The 18,628-nt window shown below is 53.5% G+C and overlaps 1 protein-coding gene across 1 annotated transcript; it reads right to left on the bottom strand.

Moving 5' to 3' along the window:
- Positions 1-1,394: 1,394 nt before the first annotated feature.
- Positions 1,395-3,799, bottom strand: FADD (Fas associated via death domain). Its single transcript, NM_001007816.1, is given in 2 exon segments — positions 1,395-1,885; positions 3,444-3,799. Coding segments are annotated over 2 exon segments (630 nt in total). The 5' UTR covers positions 3,730-3,799; the 3' UTR covers positions 1,395-1,541.
- Positions 3,800-18,628: the final 14,829 nt, after the last annotated feature.

The raw sequence follows: 18,628 nt of genomic DNA, 5'->3' as shown, positions 1-18,628 counted from the left end.
AGCGGCAGCACCGGGCCCAAGCAATGGAAGCTCTGAGTGCTGTAAGCACGTGTTGTCTAAATGTCCGTGAGAACACCTGGAGTGATGGAGGGACGGTCCCTCCCCGGTGTGAGGACCATGCGGGGACACAGGCCAGGTCTCGGGATGCTCAGTACCCTTACCCATTGGTAGTAGCGTCTGCCATAAACCACGAGGGATGGGCACCATCTCGTAGTCTTCCTCTGGTCAAGACACGTGGGCACATTTCCCACAACACCCATTTCCCAAGGCAACCCACTGGCCAAGCCGCGCCTTTACTGGTGGTGATGTTACTCGCCCTGACCCAAAGCCTCTTCAGCACGTCAGCCTGGGCAGGGCCACATGGCTCTGGGGCTGAATGGGCTCCGCTCCCAAACTCATGATGCGTGGTTAACCCATGCTCCCAGCCAGGCCTTCGGAGCCAACTGAGAAGGGCCACGTCCGTCTCGTCTGCTGCCTGGGCTCAGCTCCCAGCAATGCCCGGTGTGGTCAGTATCTGCCGAGGGCTGGGTCCACAGCCGGGCGGTGAGTGCTGCTAGGGTCTTGGCAACCCAAGGTCAAGGTGGCGAGGCATGACGTCAGGAGCTTTCCCAAGGTCACAGCTAGAGGGCACGAGATGGGGCTCTCTGATGCCTCCTGCAGGGCGGCAGGGCCCATAGCAGGTGAGAGCTGCCCCTGGCAGATCACGGCTCACTGCAGTAAACACCCGCCTTGGCAGTGGTCCCGGGAGCTGGTGGGAAACACAGGCACCCTCCTACAGGTTGGGCCTGTGAGAACCGTCAAGGGACACTGAAACTGGCTACAGCGGGACTTCTGAGAACCCGTAAAGTGAGATCACCGTCCGTGGGAAGAGGAAACTGTCCCGCGGAGGCCTCCTGCAAAGGCGCCTGCTTCAACAGGACCGCCTTAAGAACAGGAAAAAAGGTGCTCCTTAGAATCAGAGGACTCAGCTCCCTTACCACTTCTGTTACCAGAAAAAGTGACTGTTAGCAATCCATCGTGGAACTGGAGTCACGATTCGTCTGAGAACCAGCACGTGCTGAGCGCCCGCTGCCTGGCCCCACGGCAGGGGGCTCGCTCCCCGAGCGCTGAGAGCCTGGGCCGCCTCCCAGCCCCGTGACGGCGTGCCTCACCTTGCCACCTGCCCTGGAGACGGTCTGCAACACCAGCCTCCAAGCCTTTGGCAAGCGCGGGGGCAGAACAAGCCAGGGGTTCCAAACATGGGCTCCGGAGCCCAGCGCCCCCAGCACAAAGACCTCCAGCTCCTCGACACTGCGGGTCCTCTCGTGTCCGGGAGCACTGGGTTTCACAGACCCCTCCTTTGTACCGGGTGCAGCACCACACGCCCTCCTGGAGGAGCTCGTTTAATGGGGACAACGGCACACACGGTGTCCCCCGCCCGGCTGGCACAGAGGAACACGGGCCCACAGCCACCTCCCTGAGTCTTCACAGGGCTGGCATGGAAGGGACGTGGTCAGGACCGTGCAGCCGCCCTCGGTCCCCGCAGAAGAGCCACTGGGTCGTCAGGAGGCTCCCGGGGCAGCGGAGCCCGAGTCCCAGGCTGTGAAGGACCCAGGGTTGGCGCTCCCACTCTGGAGGGCCCGGGCCCGCTGGTCCTCCTCGATGAGGTCCGCCACCACGTTCAGCTGGCAGCCCCGGAGTGCACCCACCAGGCAGGACACAGCTGCGTTCTCCCTAGTGCTGTTCTTCCAGACCCGCAGCAGCTCCCTCACCTGCTCCGCCAGGTTCCGGGGGTACTTCTCCTCGATGGCTTCGATCTTGACGTCAGATACTCCGAGGTGCCGGGCCAGCCTCCTCCAGTCCTTCCCCACGTTATCACAGATGATCTCCATTGCTGCCCGCAGGTCTGGTGGGTGAAAAGGGCAGAGTGGTAACCCGTGGTCGGGGGAGGTGTTTAGAAAACGTAACCGCACACTGGCTGATGGGCCTCCTGGTGCTGACCCAAGTGCTGGGGCCCGAAAGGCCCTTCCGCAGAGGCGGACACCACCCTGCAGCAGAAGGGCCAGGGAAAGCTCCATGCTGCCCCAGCCAGCCATACCCTAAAACACTACCCACGAGGCGCGGCCTGCTCTGAAGACTTACTGGTTGGGGGGTCTTACAACACAGACGCCCACTCAGGCCTGAGTAGAGTTGCGCCTCTATCCCACCCTGCAATGGGGTTGAATGGGGGGCCCTGAAAGGTACACGCATGTCAAATCTCTGGAACTGTGAATGGGAACTTTCTTGGAAAAGGGTCTTTGCAGATGTGAGAGTAAGCTGAGGATCTCGAGATGAGGGGATCATCTTAAGATTATTCAAGTGGGCCCTAAATCCACCAACAAGACCATGTGCCACGGAGGCAGAGACTGGAGGGGTGTGGCCACAAGCCAAGGAATGCCCGGAGTCCCCAGCAACCAGAAGAGGGAGGAAGGACCCTCTCCTAGAGCTCTCAGAGGGAGCATAACCTACTGACACCTGGATCTGACTACTGGCCCAAGAAACGTTAAGAGCATCAGATTCTGTTGCTTTAAGCCACTGAGACAGTCATTTCTATGGCAGCCCTAAACAGCCCACTTGCTACTCTGGAAGATGCCCTGACTGACCCCGGTTTTCAGTCTCTGGCTACTATGTCCTCATCTGCTGAGAAGTCACTCCTGAGATCAGACTAGACAACAGAAGGCAGGTAGAGAGTAAGGACAAAATGCTTCTTGGAAGCAAAGCTTCATCTCCGGCCACAAACCCCTGATACGCTGTCAGCCTGTGTACCAACTCCTCCAGCCCCGTGAGGTGGGCACCTGTGTTACTGACCACTGGCAGAAAGCAGGAAATGGAGGCCCGGGGAAGGTAAGTGCAAGTCACTTCCTGAGGTCACAGCCAGCCACAGAGCGGCAGAGCCAGCAGGAGTCCGCTCTTAGCCCTTATACAAAAGCAGCGCCTTATCAACCCGTCCTTCCTGCCGAGGCTCTTCTGGAGTCCTTTCACCCCTGTCCCGCCCGGGAGGTCAGCAACGTCTTCTTCTGTCCAATAACTTCTACTTTTCCCGGAGGGAGAGGGGCGGAGGAGAAAGCACTGAGGCTGGATGGCTGGATGGGGCGGGGGGCGGTTGGTTGTCCACGCTCCGCAACTTAGACTAAGTTAACTTCTCTGAGCTTTGGTTCTCCTGTCCGCAAAGCGGGCACGTTCCCGTCTCCCGGGGCTGTTTAGGGAAAACCCACGGAAACCGAACCCGGAAAAGGCTGGGCGCCTGGAAGATCGACAGCTGACCCCGCCAACCCCCACAGGGGCCCCAGGCACCCCTCGCCCCTCTCCTCCGGCGCCGCTCCCCGTCCTTCGGCCCCACGCCACTCCTCCGGCGCGGCCCGGCTCCCACGCCTCGCGCCCGCACCCCGGCCCCCCGGCCCCCGGCCCCCGGCCCTCGCCCCCACCTCGGTCCTCCGGCGCCGCCCCGCCCGCCGCGCCCCGTTCGAAGTCGTCCAGGCGGAGCAGGAGGTCCTTGCGCCGCAGGGAGCAGAGCAGCTCGCGCAGCAGCGCGGTGTGCTCGGCGTTCAGCTCGTTCTGCTGGAGCAGGACGGTGAAGAGGTCCAGGCCGCTCTGCGCGAGCTCCAGCTTCCTCTTGCTAATGTGGTTCTGGCACAGGAACTTGAGCTGGGTCAGGTCGCTGCTCGAGAGCCCGGCCGACACCGAGTGCAGCAGCACCAGGAACGGGTCCATGGCGGCGGGAGTCCCTGGGGGCCGGGACGCGCCTCCTCACGGACCCCTCGCGCCTCAGCCTAGCGGCGGCGAATGCCGTTTTGCTACCAGCCAGCCAGTCGCCCGAAGTATCCCGCCGCGCCGGTCCCTCTCGCGGTAGCTCCCGGGCCTCGCGCATGCGCCGCAAGCCCAACCGTAGCCATTTCCGCCCGGGAGGCTCCCGGCTGACGCCAGGCACCGCCCCGACCGGGGACCCGGAAGACCTCTGTCCATGCGCACTGACGACGTTCTCCCTGTGAGCACCGGCAGCTCTAGGGGTCCTAACCCCTAAACCCAGAGCGCACTCGGCGTCCGTTTCCTTTGGAACATTGCGCTGCGGGTGCTCTTAATAACAAGTGAATTTACTTATTAACATTTGTGAAAATGCATGTCGTTTGGACTTCCCTGGTGGCTCAGTGGTAAAGAATCGGCCCCAATGTTGGAGAGGCGGGTTCGATCCCTGGGTCGGGAAGATCCCCTGGAGAAGGACATGGCACCCCACTCCAGTGTTCTTGCCTGGGAAATCCCGTGGACAGAGGAGCCTGGGGGCGTCACGGTCCATGGGGTCGCGAAAGAGTCAGACAGGACTTAGCGACTAAGCAACAAATGTCCTTTAGTGCCCCCTGCAGATCTGTGTGCAGGAAAGACTATAAAGAGCTTCATTTAGTTTTTAAAATTTAATAAAAACTTGATTTCTAAAGTTATCGTCGTTATTGTGTAGAAGGCTTACTAGCTTTTCTTGAGGCCTACTGTGTACCACGGAGTAGGTCCTGGAGACAAATTCAGGAACAAAGTGCGGAAGGCCCCACCCCTGAGCTAGCAGCGGCGGTGCACAGGGATACCTCATGCAGATAAGAAAGTGAAAGTGAAGTTGCTCAGTCCTGTCCACTCTTTGCAAGCCCATGGACTGTAGCCTACCAGGCTTCTCCATCCATGGGATTTTCCAGGCAAGAATACTGGAGTGGGTAAGAAAGTGCAGTTAAGCCAGAAGTCAGTGCGAGCCAGGGGCCAAGGCCATGGGAGTGGGGAGTGTGGAGGTGGGGGTCTCTACGTGTTGATAAGGCGGTTTTGGAGCAGGCCCCAATGTGCAGGCTTGAGGGGCCAGGTAGAGAGGTGTGGGGGCCGTAAGGGCGGGCCCACAAGAGCAGAAGCACCGATGAGGACGCAGGGTGCTGGGGCAGACCTGGGAAGGCAGGGGGTGGTTGGTGAGGGGAGGGGGCGAATTAGGAGGAGCCAGGTCAGAATCTAGCTTTACCTTCCCTAAGCCCCTGCAGAGGGTGAGTGGAAGCCTGAAGCCATCTGAGTTATCTTGGAAAAAAATTGAGATATAATTCATATTCCCTGCAACTCACCCTTTTAAAGTGTACAATTCAGCGACTTCGCTTGTGGTCAGTGGTTAAGAGCCTGCCTTGCAATGCAGGGAACGCTGGTTGGAATCCTGGTTGGAGAATTAAGATCCCACATGCAGGGAGGTGACTTCATGCTGCCACTAGAGAGCTTGCAGTCCCGCAGGAAACATCCCACATGACGCAGCAAAGATCCCTCTTCCTGCAACTTAGACCTGACTCAAATAGATGCATCAGTATTTTAAAACGTGTACAATTCAGTGGTTTTCAGCATATTTATAATGTTGTGCAACCCCTACCATTAGCTAATTTTAGAATATTTTCATCACCTTTGTAGAAACCAGGTACTTGTCAGCAGTCACTTCTTCCCCGCCTCCCCCACTCTTTCTCCAGCTTCTGGCAAGTGCTAGTTGGCGTCTGTCTGGATTTGACTGTTAGGGACGTTTCATGTCGGCGGAAGCGCGCTGTGGGGCCTTTTGTGCCTGGTTTCTGTGACTGAGTGTGACGTCTTCACGGTTTGTGCGTGTTGTCGCCTGTGACGGTGCTTCCCTCCTTTTTATATCGTGTGCGTGCTCACTTGTGTCCGACTCTTTGAGGCCTCATGGACTGTAGCCCCCCAGGCTCCTCTGCCCATGAAAATTTCCAGGCAAGGATACTGGAGTGGGGTGCCCTTTCCTCCCTGAGGGGATCCTCCCTCTCCAGGAATAAAGACCTACATTTCTTGCGTCTCCTGCATCAGCAGGTGGGTTCCTTACGCTTAAAGTGCCACCTGGGAAGCCCTCTTTTTACTTTATTTACTTATTTCTGGCTGTGCTGTGTCTTCACTGCCGTGCACGAGCTTTCTCTAGTTGCTGCGAGTGGGGGCTACTCTTTGTTGCAGGCTTTAGGCACATGGTAAGGAATTCACATGCAACGCTGGAGACCAGGGTTCGATCCCTGGGTCGGGAAGATCCCCTGGAGAAGGGAATTGCAACCCACTCCAGTATTCTTGCTTGGAGAATTCCATAGAGAGAGGAGCCTGGTGGGCTATAGTCCATGGGGTCGCAAAGAGTTGGACACGACAGAGTAGCTAACACAAAAATTAGGCACATGGGCTTCAGTAGTTGAAGCACATGGGCTTAGTTGCCCTGCGGCTCGTGGGATCTTCCCAGATCGGTGGTTGGACCCGAGTCCCCTGCACTGGCAGCAGATTCTTAACCACTGGTATTAGGGAGATTAAAGTCTTGTTCAGGCTTCGGAAGTAGGAGACCAGGCCTCTGAACTGCTCCTGACCTGCCCGGATACTGCCCAGATTCTGTGCCTGAACGCAAGCACAGCAAATCAGGTGGCCCTTACGTAAGAAAGGGAGTGGGTCCTGGAATCTCTTGAGCCCCTGAGGGTCTGGCCAGCTCCCCCAGGGTCTAATGAAATCCTATGACTCACAAGGTGAAACAAACCATATTCTAAAAAAGTTTAAGTAAAACCAGAGGTGCATTTTTGCAGCAGACTGATGACGACATCCGTTTACTGAGTGGGATTATAAGCGGGAGCCCCCTCACACTGGAATTTGAAGTCTCATCCATGGGATAGACACTGCCCAGGACCTTTTCCCAGTTGGGACTCCAAATTGCTTTTAATGAGGGGCTTCCCAGCACTGTTCAAGTCTGGATGTAGGTTGTTGGCCCAGTTTGGTGATGTGTGTGTTTCTTCTGTCTATTGTTTCTATTTCTTTTAATGACCGTATATTGAGATTAAGCCAAAAATCTATACAAAAATTGAAATTGTCTATTTGTGCGTAACGAGTGGTTTCTTTTGTTAATGTATCTTTTGAACCTAAAACAAAACTTTCAGCAAAACACCTGGTTTTCTTGTTGCTGTCTAGTCACTAGGTCGTGTCTGACTCTTTTGTGACCCCGTGGACTGTAGCCCGCCAGGCTCCTCTGTCCATGGGATTCTCCAGGCATGAATACTGGAGTGGGTTGCCATTTCCTTCTCCAGGGATCTTCCCCACCCAGGGACTGAATCTGAGTCTCCTGCATTGCATTGCAGGCAGATTCTTTACCAGTGAGCCATCAGGGGAGCCTCAGAACAAAGGAGCCATTTGTTGGAAAGTCATTTTTTGTGGGTCGGCAGCATCCTGTCCTGCAGGTGGGCCACCTGTGTCTGCTCCCTCATCAGTGGGTGCACCTTCAGTTTTTTCTGCCTTTTTTGTCGTTGTGAATAATGCTACTGGGAGCTCTGAGCTACATTTCTAAAGAATCACTAGGTAGAATCCAAGGGACACCTCAGTAATCCCGATGAGAGGTGAAGGTTCTTGGACCAGGTGCAGTGGAGGCGATGAGAGGCCCGCACCTTTCTTTTGATCTGGGGTGCATGTAAACGAGGAGCGTTGAGATGCTCGTCAGGTCTGAAGGGTGGAATGTCTATTAGCTCACCTGGGGAAGGTGTGGGTGGGTTTGAGGCAGGAGATAGACGGGTCCCAGTTTAGACATTTACCTCTAGCCTCCTGTTTACATTTGAAAAATAGATGGAATAACAGGAACAGGATGAGCAGCCGGGCTTTGTCTCCTGTGGACACTTTAAGATGACGGGAATGGCAGGAACAGCAAGGGGCTGAGCCCTCCGTAGGGAAGAGATGAAGAGACCACATACTTCTCATTCTTGGGGTCAAGGAGACCTTCCAGACTATACACGCACAGAAAGGGTCCTCAAGGGAGGGAATGCTAGGCCATAATATGGTCTACCAACTCCCCAGAGACCCCTGCGCTGGAACCCATCTTGGCTAAAAGATGGGCATGCACGCAGGGGAGGACCCTGCATCAGATAAGGTACGACTCAGGGCCAGACGAGCAAGATGATCGGCCAGAGGAGCCCAGAAGAACTTCCCCCATGTAAGTGATTTGTTGTTGTTTTTCAATCGCTCAGTCGTGTCCGACTCTTTGGAACCCCATGGACTACAGCAGCCAGGCCTCCCTGTCCATCACCAACTCCCGGAGCTTATTCAAACTCATGTCCATTGAGTCAGTGATGCCATCCAGCCATCTCATCCTCTGTCGTCCCCTTCTCCTCCTGCCTTCAGTCTTTCCCAGCATCAGGGTCTTTTCCAATGAGTTGGCTCTTCGAATCAGGTGGCCAAAGTATTGGAGCTTCAGCTTCAGCGACAGCCCTTCCCATGAATATCCAGGGCTGATTGCCTTTAGGATGGACTGGCTGGATCAAAAGCAGTCAGTTCTTCAGGTAAGTGACTTAAACCACCCCAAAGTGTGCATGTCTCTCTGTCTGCTCGTGCTTTCTCTACGTGGATCTTCTCCCATAATGAACAGTTTCCCTGCCTCTCTGCTTTCATCTCTTCGCTGAGTGCTTTCTTCGAGCAGGCAGGCGCCAGGGCCCTGATGCTAGCCACTGGCTCCTGGTGCTCTAACAATTAGGGTCTGGCGCTCTCACTGCTGTGGTCTGCGTTTGATTCCCAGGGAACTGAGATCCCACTTCCAGTTGCTGCTCACTGTGGCTGCCCGACGACTACCCGAGCCCAGGGTGAATGTGGGGAGAACCTGATGGACATGGTCACGGACAATGGGATGCACGGAGCCAGGGTTTGGGACGGAAATCTGGGCAGGAGATGTGAATTTGGGAGAGTGAAAGTTGCTCAGTCCTGTCTGACTCTTTGCAATTCCATGGACTGTAGCCCACCAGTCTCCTCTGTTCATGGAATTCTTCAGGCAAGCATGTTGGAGTGGGTTGCCATTCCCTCTCCAGGGGATCTTCCTGACCCAGGGATCAAACCCAGGCCTCCTCCATTGCAGGCAGATTCTTTACTGTCTGAGTCACCAGGGAAGCCTGTGAATTTGGAAGTATCCTGCAAATAGATGTTGCTTGTGATGGTTAATCGTGTTAACCTGACTGGGCCAAGGGCTACCCAGGGATCTGGTAAAATATTATTTCTGGGTGTGTCTGTGAGGGTGCTTCTAGAAGAGATTACCACTTGAATTGTCTAAGAAAAGCGAGTGACCCTCCCCAGTTCAGGTGGGCATCATCCAAGTAGGATGAAAAGGCAGAGGGAGGGAGGATTCCGTCTCCACTGGAGCAGCATTGCCCCGCGGCCCCCCACCCCCATTATCAGGCCTTTAGACTGAATTACCCACCAGCCATTCTGGTTCCCAGCTTGCGGATGGCAGACGGTGGGCTTCCTGGCCGCCATGACTGTCATGTGAGCCAGTCTTAGAATAAAGCTTCTCACTTGTCTCTATCCATCCGATTGGCTCTGTTTCCCCACCTACAGGATGCGGTCACCAGCGGAGGGGGAGCTGAAAGAAGAGCAAGGTCCGAGGCCCCGGGGGTCTGATCGTAAGGGAGACGCGGCGGAGCTAGGGCAGGAGGCTGGGGTGGGAGGCGGTCCAAGCCGGTTTAAGCACGTTCCCCCTGCCGCACCCCTGCCGCAGTGCTCCTCTTCCCTCGCACGCGGCATTCCTTGGCTCACTACACATTTTCCTTCCTCCTCTGTTTTCTGCCTGTCTCCCCCACAGAGCCTCCACGTGTTGCAGTCCAGGCAACAGTCCATAGAGTCGCAAACAGTCGGACATGACTGAGCCACTAAGCGTGTACACATAGCGGATCAACAATGTTGCGGTCGTTTTATATGGACAGCGAAGAGACTCAGCCATACGTATACATGGATCCATTCTCCCCAGACCGTCCTCCCGTCCAGGCTGGCACCCAACACGTACAGCCAATGGAAACAGAAGGAGGCGCATAGACTATGGTTGCTGAGGGGGAAGGGATAGTTAGGGGCTTTGGGAATCTCACGCACACCCTGCTGTATTCACAGTGGATAACCAACAACCGCCTGCTGGGTAGCTTATCTTTTCATCTTCCTTACAAGATATTTCACAAAACAAAAATTTAGCTTTTATGGATTTGGGGGGCTGTGCTGAGTCTTGGTTGCTGTGTGGGCTTTTCTCTAGCTGCGGTGAGCACGGGCTGCTCTCTAGCTGTGGTGCTCGGGCTTCTCTCGCTGGGGAGCCCAGGCTCTGCGATGTGTGGGCTTCAGGAGGTGTGGCCTGTGCAGCTCACAGGCTTATTTGCTCCCGGGCAAGTGGAATCTTCCCGGACCAGGGATTGACCAGGTGGATCCTTATCCACTGAGTCACCAGGAAAGTCCAGAATTTAACTTTTTATGAGGCCCAGTTTGTCAAATCTTACTTTTATGGATTTGACAGTTACAAGGCGATTCAAATTGTCTCCTTCATCTTGACTGAGTTTTGGCAGTTTGTGCAGTTTTGAGGATGGGTCCATTTTTCTAAAGCCTTAGAATTTATGAACATAGTGATTGTAGAATTCCCTTATTTTCTGTCTTCGTCCATTAGCGCTGCTGGAGCAAAGTGCCATAGATTTCCCGAGAAATCTGTATGCAGCTCAAAAAGCAACAGTTAGAAATGAGCATGGAACAACGGACTGGTTCCAAATTGGGAAAGGAGTACATCAAGGCTGTATATTGTCACCTTGCTGATTTAACTTATATGCAGAGTACATCATGCAAATTCCAGACTGGATGAAGCACACCTGGAATCAAGATTGCCAGGAGAAATATCAATAACCTCAGATATGCAGATGACACCACCCTTATGGCAGAAAGTGAAGAGAAACTAAAGAGCCTCTTGATGAAAGTGAAAGAGGGGAGTGAAAAAGTTGGCTTAAAACTCAACATTCAAAAAAACTTAGATCATGGCATCTGGTCCCATCATTTCATGGCAAATAGATGGGGAAACAATGGAAATAGTAAGAGACTTTATTTTCTTGGGCTCCCAAATCACTGCAGATGGTAACTGCAGCCATGAAATTAAAATATGCTTGCTCCTTGGAAGAAAGGCTATGACCAACCTAGACAACGTATTAAAAAGCAGAGACATTACTTTGCCAACAAAAGTCCGTCTAGTCAAAGCTATGGTGTTTCCAGTAGTCATGTTTGGATGTGATAGTTGGACCATAAAGAAAGCTGAGCACTGAAGAATTGATGCTTTTGAACTGTGGTGGTGGAGCAGATTCTTGACAGTCCCTTGGACTGCAAGGAGATCAAACCAGTCCATCCTAAAGGAAATCAGTCCTGAATATTCATTGGAAGGACTGATGCTGAAGTTGAAACTCCAATACTTTGGCCATCTGATGCAAAGAACTAACTCATTCCCTGATGCTGGGAAAGATTGAAGGCAGGAGGAGAAGGGGATGACAGAGGATGAGATGGTTGGATGGCATCACCGACTCGATGGACATGAGTTTGAGCAAGCTCTGGGAGTTGGTGATGGACAGGGAGGCCTGGCGTGCTGCAATCCATGGGGTCGCAAAGAGTGGGATACGATTGAGCAACTGAACTGAACTGATTGACTGGGTGGATTATACACAACAGAAATTATTTCTCAGGAACCTGGAAGCAGGAAATCTGTGAGCAGGTTGTCAGCAGGTTTGGGGTCTTGTGAGGGCCTGTGCCAGAGAGCAGACTCTGAGCGCTCACTGTAGTCTCACGTGGAGAAAAACAGAGAGGGAAGCAAGTTCTCTCCAGATGTTTTTAAGGGCATTAATCTCATCATGGGGGCCCCCTTCAAACACCATCACAAGGCGGGAGGGTAGAGTTTCGACGTGAGTTTTGGAGGGACACATTCAGTCTGCGTCTTCCCCACGGCTCAGCAGGAAAGAATCCACCTGCGATGCAGGAACCACAGGAGGCACGGGTTTGATCCCTGGGTTGGGAAGATCCTCTGGAGCAGGGCATGGCAACCCACTCCCGTATTCTTGCCTAGAGAATCCCTGTGGACAGAGGAGCCTGGCAGGCTGCAGTCCATTGAGTCACAGAGTGGGACGTGGCTGAAGCGACTTAGCATGCACATGGTCACTCTGTAGCGTTATCCTTTTAATGGCTACAAGATCTGTAACGAATCCTCCATTTCATTCCTGAAATTGGTGATTTGCGTCTTCTCTCTGTATGTTTCTCTGTCTTGCTAGAAGTTTATCAATTTTATTTATTTGCAATGAACTAGTTTTTTGTTTCAACGATTTTTCTCTCTTTCCCTATTTTTATTTCATATTTTGCCTTGTCTTGGCTATTTTATTTCCCTCTCCTTGCTTTGGATTTATTTTGCTTTTTTTTTTCATTCTAGTTTCTTGAGGTAGGCATGTAGGTCATTCACTTCTAAGATAAGCATTTTCAACATTGCTTTTAGCTGTGTCCTACAAATTTTGAGATGCTGTGTTTTTATTTTCATTTATTTCTATGTCTTTTTCTTTCCTCTGAGGCTTTCTCTTTGACCCAGGTTTATTTGGAATTGTGCTGCGTCATTTACTTGGGTTTAGAGATTTGCCTGTTGCCTTTCTGTCATTAGGGTTTCCCAGTTGGTTCACTGGTAAAGAACCTATCTGCCAATGCAGAAGTGAGTTCAGTCCCTGGGTCAGGAAGATCCTCTGGGGGAGGAAATGGCAACCCACTCCAGTATTCTTGCCTGGAAAATACTGTGGACAGAGGAGCCTGGCTGGCCCCAGTCCATGGTGTCACAGAGTCGGACACGACTGAGCAGTGACTCAGCATGAGTTTCTGTCATTGGTTCCTATTATAGTTTGATTCTGTTACAGTCAGAGAACACGTTCTGGATGGTTTCAATCCCTTTGAACTTGCTGAGCTTGTTTTAAGGCCCAGCATGTGGCCTGTCTCAGGAAATGTTTCGTGGATGCTTGAAAAATTGTGTCATCGGGTGATGTGTCTATAGATGTCAAATAGCTCCTGGAACAACTCTCCCCAACTCTCCCAGACCTCTTCTCACTCCTTCAGGTGTTCTGATTGAAGCTCTGCCCACTGGGAGGCTCTCTCTTTCTCCACTGTCCCTCCGGGATGCCCCAGAGAGGGGCTGTAGTGCTGTGACCATCCACCTTTGGGGGCCGTCAGTGTATCACATAAAACCAGCCATAACCAGGCCTTAGTCTCCTCTTCCTCTGGGAACCGATCATCGGGAAGTCCCTGTGAAGCCGTAGGGGAACGCGCGTATACCAGGGTGAGTCCCTGCGAACCGATCATCGGGAAGTCCCTGTGAAGCCGTAGGGGGACGCGCGTATACCAGGGTGAGTCCCTGCGAACCGATCATCGGGAAGTCCCTGTGAAGCCGTAGGGGGACGCGCGTATACCAGGGTGAGTCCCTGCGAACCGATCATCGGGAAGTCCCTGTGAAGCCGTAGGGGAACGTGCGTGTACCAGGGTGAGTCCCTGACGCCTTAGTCTCCTCTTCCTCTGTGAACCGATCATCGGGAAGTCCCTGTGAAGCCGTAGGGGAACGCGCGTATACCAGGGTGAGTCCCTGCTGCGGATTCTTGTCTTTGTGTACCCAGAAGTGAAAATACTGGATCACACGGTCACTGTTTCATTTTTCTGAGAAAGCATCACAGCCTTTGCCATGGAGGTTGCAGCAGTTTACATTTCTACCAGCAAAGCAGTAGGGTTCCACCTTCTCCACACCCTCACGAGTCTCAGCATTTTCTGGTTTGGGATCCTAGGCATCCCAGGGGGCGTGCAGTGGTGGGTGTGGGTGTGACTTCCGGTTCCCTGGTAACCAGTGATGTTGAGCGTCTTCTCATGAGCTTATTGACCATTTGTACGTCTTTGGAGAAATGTCCAGTCAAGCTCTCTGTCCACTTTTAACTGGGTTGCTGGTCTATCTGTTGCTGAGTTGTAGGGGATCCTCGGATATTCCAGTTATGTCTCTTATCAGAAATATGATTTGCGATTATTTTCTCCCATTTTGTGAATTGCCATTTCATTCAGTTGGGTATCCTCCGACCCCACGCCCCCCCCCCCACCAAATTTTAAATTTTGGTGAAGTCTAGTTTTTGTATTTTCCTTTCATTAGCATTGCCTCTTTAAAAAAAGAAAGAAAATAGCACCTTTTTCTGGTTTCATGGAGGCACACTGGTCTTTATGTTCCAATAATAGTTTATTTCTAGATACTGAAATTTGAATTCCATGTAACAGTCTCATGTCACAGATATTCTTCCCCTCCCCCAACCATTTCAAATATACAAGTCATTCCCAGCTTGTGAGCCATTCGAAGACAAGCAACCAACTGCCCTAGAGGAAGTACTGCAGTGACCGGCTCCTGCAGGGAGATCTCAGCAGAGTAACTTGTAATTGCAATAAGTTTACCACCAAAGCACACGTAATGAGTGACAGTTGGTTGAGTTTCACTCACAGGGTGGAGCGCTGCGCCGCACTGAAAACGCATGAGCCGCTGCTACCTGCGCGCGCTCAGCCACGTCTGACTCTTCTGTAAGACCATGGACCATGGCCCCCCAGGCTCCTCTGTCCGTGGGATTCTCCAGGCAAGAACACTGGAGGGGGTTGCCATTCCCTTCTCCAGGGAATCCTCCTGACCCAGGGATCGAACACGTGTCTCCTAGACTGGCTGGCAGATTGCTTACCACTCGCCACCTGGGACTCCCATGCGCATTGGTCTTTACTCCCAAGGATGATGAACAGAGTTGCTTTTCTTTCTTCTCTGTGTCATCTCAGTGTCCCCCCAGGCTCCTCCTCCTCCTGTTTGTTTTGATCTCTCTCATTCCTGATGAAGCCTTTCCATAGATATCTGGGGACTGTGGGCTTTGCTTGGAGGCAGTTAGTTTTTTCCCTGGGGGTGGGAGTACATGGTGGACACAACAATGGCCCCGAGGTGTCCGATTCCAGTTCCCGGACTTTGTGAATAAGTCAACTTACGTGGCGGGAACGACTTTGCAGGTGTGATGAAGATGAAGGACTCTGAGGTGGGGGGAGGTCACCCTGGATCATCCCAGGGACTCAAGCCAAGCCAGGTCCTCCTGAGCGGCGAGCTGGAGAGACAGCTGCGGGAGAGACTGGCTGCCGTGGCTGGAGATGGTGGGAAGGGCGCAGCCTCGCTCACACCTGCATCTTAACTCTGTGAGGCCTGTGTCAGAAGTCTGGCTTACAGAACTGTAAGACAGTACGTTGCTGTACTAAGTCACTAAGTTCATGGTCATTTGCAGGGCGGCAAACAGATAACCAACGCAAGGCCTCAAGTGCTGCATCTTGTTCATCCCCAAGTGCAGCTCCCACAGGCAGCCAGCAGAGGGCAGCAGCCACCCACAAGTGAAACCAGGCAAATGGGGTTCAATTCACTCCAGTCCCTCAGTCGATCCCATGGACTGCTGCAGGCCAGGCCTCCCTCTCCATCACCAACTCCCGGAGTTTACTCAAACTCATGTCCATCGAGTCGGTGATGCCATCCAACCGTCTCATCCTCTGTCGTCCCCTCCTCCCCCCTTCAATCTTTCCCAGCATCAAGGTCTTTCCCAGTGAGTCAGTTCTTCGCATCAGGTGGCCAAAGTTGGGAGTTTCAGCTTCAGCATCAGTCCTTCCAATGAATATTCAGGACTGATTTCCTTTAGGATGGACTGATTTGATCTCCGTGCAGTCCACGGGACTCTCAAGAGTCTTCTCCAACACCATAGTTCAAAAGCATTAATTCTTCAGCGCTCAGCCTTCTTTATAGTCCAGCTCTCACATCCATACGTGACTATTGGAAGAACCATAGCTTTGACTAGATGGACCTTTTTTGGCAAAGTAATGTCTCTGCTTTTTAATATGCTGTCTAGGTTGGTCATAGCTTTTCTTCCAAGGAGCAAACATCTTTTAATTTCCTGGCTGCAGTTACCATCTGCAGTGATTTTGGAGCCCCCCAAAATAAAGTCTGCCACTGCTTCCCCATCCATTTGCAGTGAAGTGATGGGACCGGATGCCATGATCTTAGTTTTCTGAATGTTGAGCTTTAAGCCAACTTTTTCATTCTCCTCTTTCAAACCAGCTGCTGAAGTCAGGATGGTGGGTAGGGACCAGGGTCACAGTTGGGTGAGGAGGGGTGACCAGACGGGAGCACCAAGGGAGGCTTCTGGGGTGCTGATTACAGAGGTGTGTGTGAATTGAATTTACACAGTTGAGTATACACAGTTGAGTGTATACTCAAGATTTGTGCAGTTTTCTGTATACTGAAAAGTGAAAACATCAGTCACTCAGTCGTGTCCGACTCTTTGTGACTCCGTGGACTGTGGGCCGCTAGGCTCCTCTGTCCATGGGATTCTCCAGGCTAGAATCCTGGAGAGCATTGCTATTTCCTTCTCCAAGGGATCTTCCCGACCCAGGGATCAAAGCTGGGTCTCCTGCATTGCAGGCACTCCTTACCGTCTGAGCCACCAGGGAGGCCCTTTTTATATATTAAATTAAGTAAGATTTAATGAGCACTGAACAAAACAGAGGTGTCTTAGGCTGGTCACAGCTCAAGGCGGCCTTCACCTTCAGGGTCAATCACTGGCATGAGGGACCCCGCCCCGGGCCTCAGGCCCCCATGAGCCCCAGTCCTTCACTGTCTGTGCTTGGGGCTCAGCCCTGCCCTGCTCCTGCCACTCCACTCCAGGGACCAGGAGCAGAAACTGTTCGGCGCCAGGTGCCAGGGTCCTGGGTCCAAGGGGCACCTGTGGGGCCAGCTTGCAGTGAGACCAGAGCGGAGCCCTGACCCTCTCTGGTCCCCACTGTGCCTGTCTGTGAAACGACGGTGCCATCTGCCCCGCTCATCTCTGGGGGTCCTTTTGCTGCCAGAGCCCAGGTCTTTGTGAAGTTAATCTGGTGGCTCCCCCCGCCCCCCCACCTCCTCCCACCCTTGTCCAAGGCCTACATCGCTCACCTGAATTTCTGCATCTCTCCTCCCTGGCTCCCAACCCCTCTGCAGTCTCCACCCAACACCACCAAGACCTTGAGTTGTGTGAGTCAGCTCCATCCCTGCCCTGGTGGAGGCCGCCAGCCCCTGCCGTGGACTTCCTGCCAAGGTCGAAGTCCTCAGGGAGCTGGGGCAGGCAGGGGGGCGGCTGGTGTGCGCTGCTTCCTGATTCCTCGCCTCCCGCCCTGCGCCCCCCAGACATGACGAACTTCTCGCTGCTCCTACAACCCGCCCAGCGCACCGCTGCCTCAGGGCCTTTGTGCCTGCCGCTGCTGCTGGAACCTCTGGCCCTTCTCCAGGCTTTTACATTCCGGCTCCTCCCTGCTCAGACTCTGGGGGCCTTCCTGCTCAACTTGGTCACTCTGAGTGACCCTCAGCCACACCCCTGTTATATTTTCATCAGCACCCCTTCCTTCCTCTGAGACGATCCTGTGCTGGGGTGCATTTTCTCGCTCCGCATCTGATGCCTGCTGCAAGAAGTCGCCCCTGAGGGACGGGGCTGTGTCTGCCTTGCTCACGGCTGCTTCTTGAACATTGCAGGGATGCGTGTCTGTAAGCTCTGGCTGTCAGGGAGCCCTGTGCTCTTGGTGGGGCGGGGGGCGGATCACCGCCCCACTCTGAGACGACGACGTTTCCTCACAACCCGGAGGGGCCAAAGGTCCCCTGTGAGCCTCTCAGGCCCCTGGGAGGCCCCATGAGAGGGGAGGGCCGATGCTGGCCTGGGAGCCGCCCTCAAGCTTTAGAAGGACGCTCTTGATGGCGGGGCAGCCAGGGCCTCTTGGGCTCGGGTTTGCTGAGACTTCCTTGGGGACACAGCAGCTCCAGGGGTGCCCTGCAGGCCTGCGGGTTGAGGCCTCACTGATGTTTGGATGCAAAAGAGAGTCTTTCTTTCAAGAAACGATGGGGATTATAGGTGATGGGTTAAAGAAAAGGTGTCCCCATTCGCCCAAATGAAAACACGGGCGGGACTTCCCTGACGGTCCAGTGGCTAAGACTCCACGCTTCCAGTGCAGGGGGCCTGGGTTTGATCCCTGGTCAGGGAGCTGGATCCCACGTGCTGCAACTAAGAGTCCACACGCCACAACAAAGCCCTAGCGAGATAAGTAAATCAATAGGAAAAAAGAAAACACACTGGCAATCCTGGGATGCTCCCCTAAAGGTTTGGGGGCAATTTTAGGTCCACGAAATCTTCAGTACTACTCTGTTGGGTTGGCGGGACCAGGGGTCAGGATGTGGGGATCGCGGAAGAGGCGGCTGGAAAGGTGTGTCCACCCCCACATTGTTGCTCCGTCCCTCAGTCGTGTCCAGCTCCTTGTGACCCGCTGCAGCATGCCAGGCTCCCCTGTCCTTCACCATCTCCCGGAGTTTGCTCAGACTCATGTCCAGTGAGTCAGTGATGACATCTAACCATTTCTTCCTCTGCCACCCCCTTCTCCTTCTGGCTTCAGTTGTGCATAGGTGTAGACAAAGCAACAGAGACACACACACAGGCACAATCCCACGTGCACACACAGACCCACACAGCCATACATATGCACATCCTCTCGGACAAAGTCCCAGGAACATCAGAATGGGTCCCGTGTCCTGCGTTGAGGAAATGGAGGCTTACGAGTTCCCTGAGTTTGCAGGTTCAATCATGAGGGGACTCTGAGGTTGGCCCCTTGAGTTTCTGGGGGCAGAAGTCACGTGGACAGGGTTTGGAAGGAAGATTCATGTATACAAATTTATTCAGATGCATGTTCAGCCTTTGTGTATCTGTGTACATTCACTTTTTAAAAAAGAAAAGGTTTCCATAAAAGGATA

This window comes from Bos taurus, chromosome 29 (genome assembly GCF_002263795.3).
Source record: "Bos taurus isolate L1 Dominette 01449 registration number 42190680 breed Hereford chromosome 29, ARS-UCD2.0, whole genome shotgun sequence".
NCBI lineage: Eukaryota > Metazoa > Chordata > Mammalia > Artiodactyla > Bovidae > Bos > Bos taurus.
Note: the sequence above shows the minus strand (reverse complement) of the source record. Positions and strands in the feature narration are given on the sequence as shown.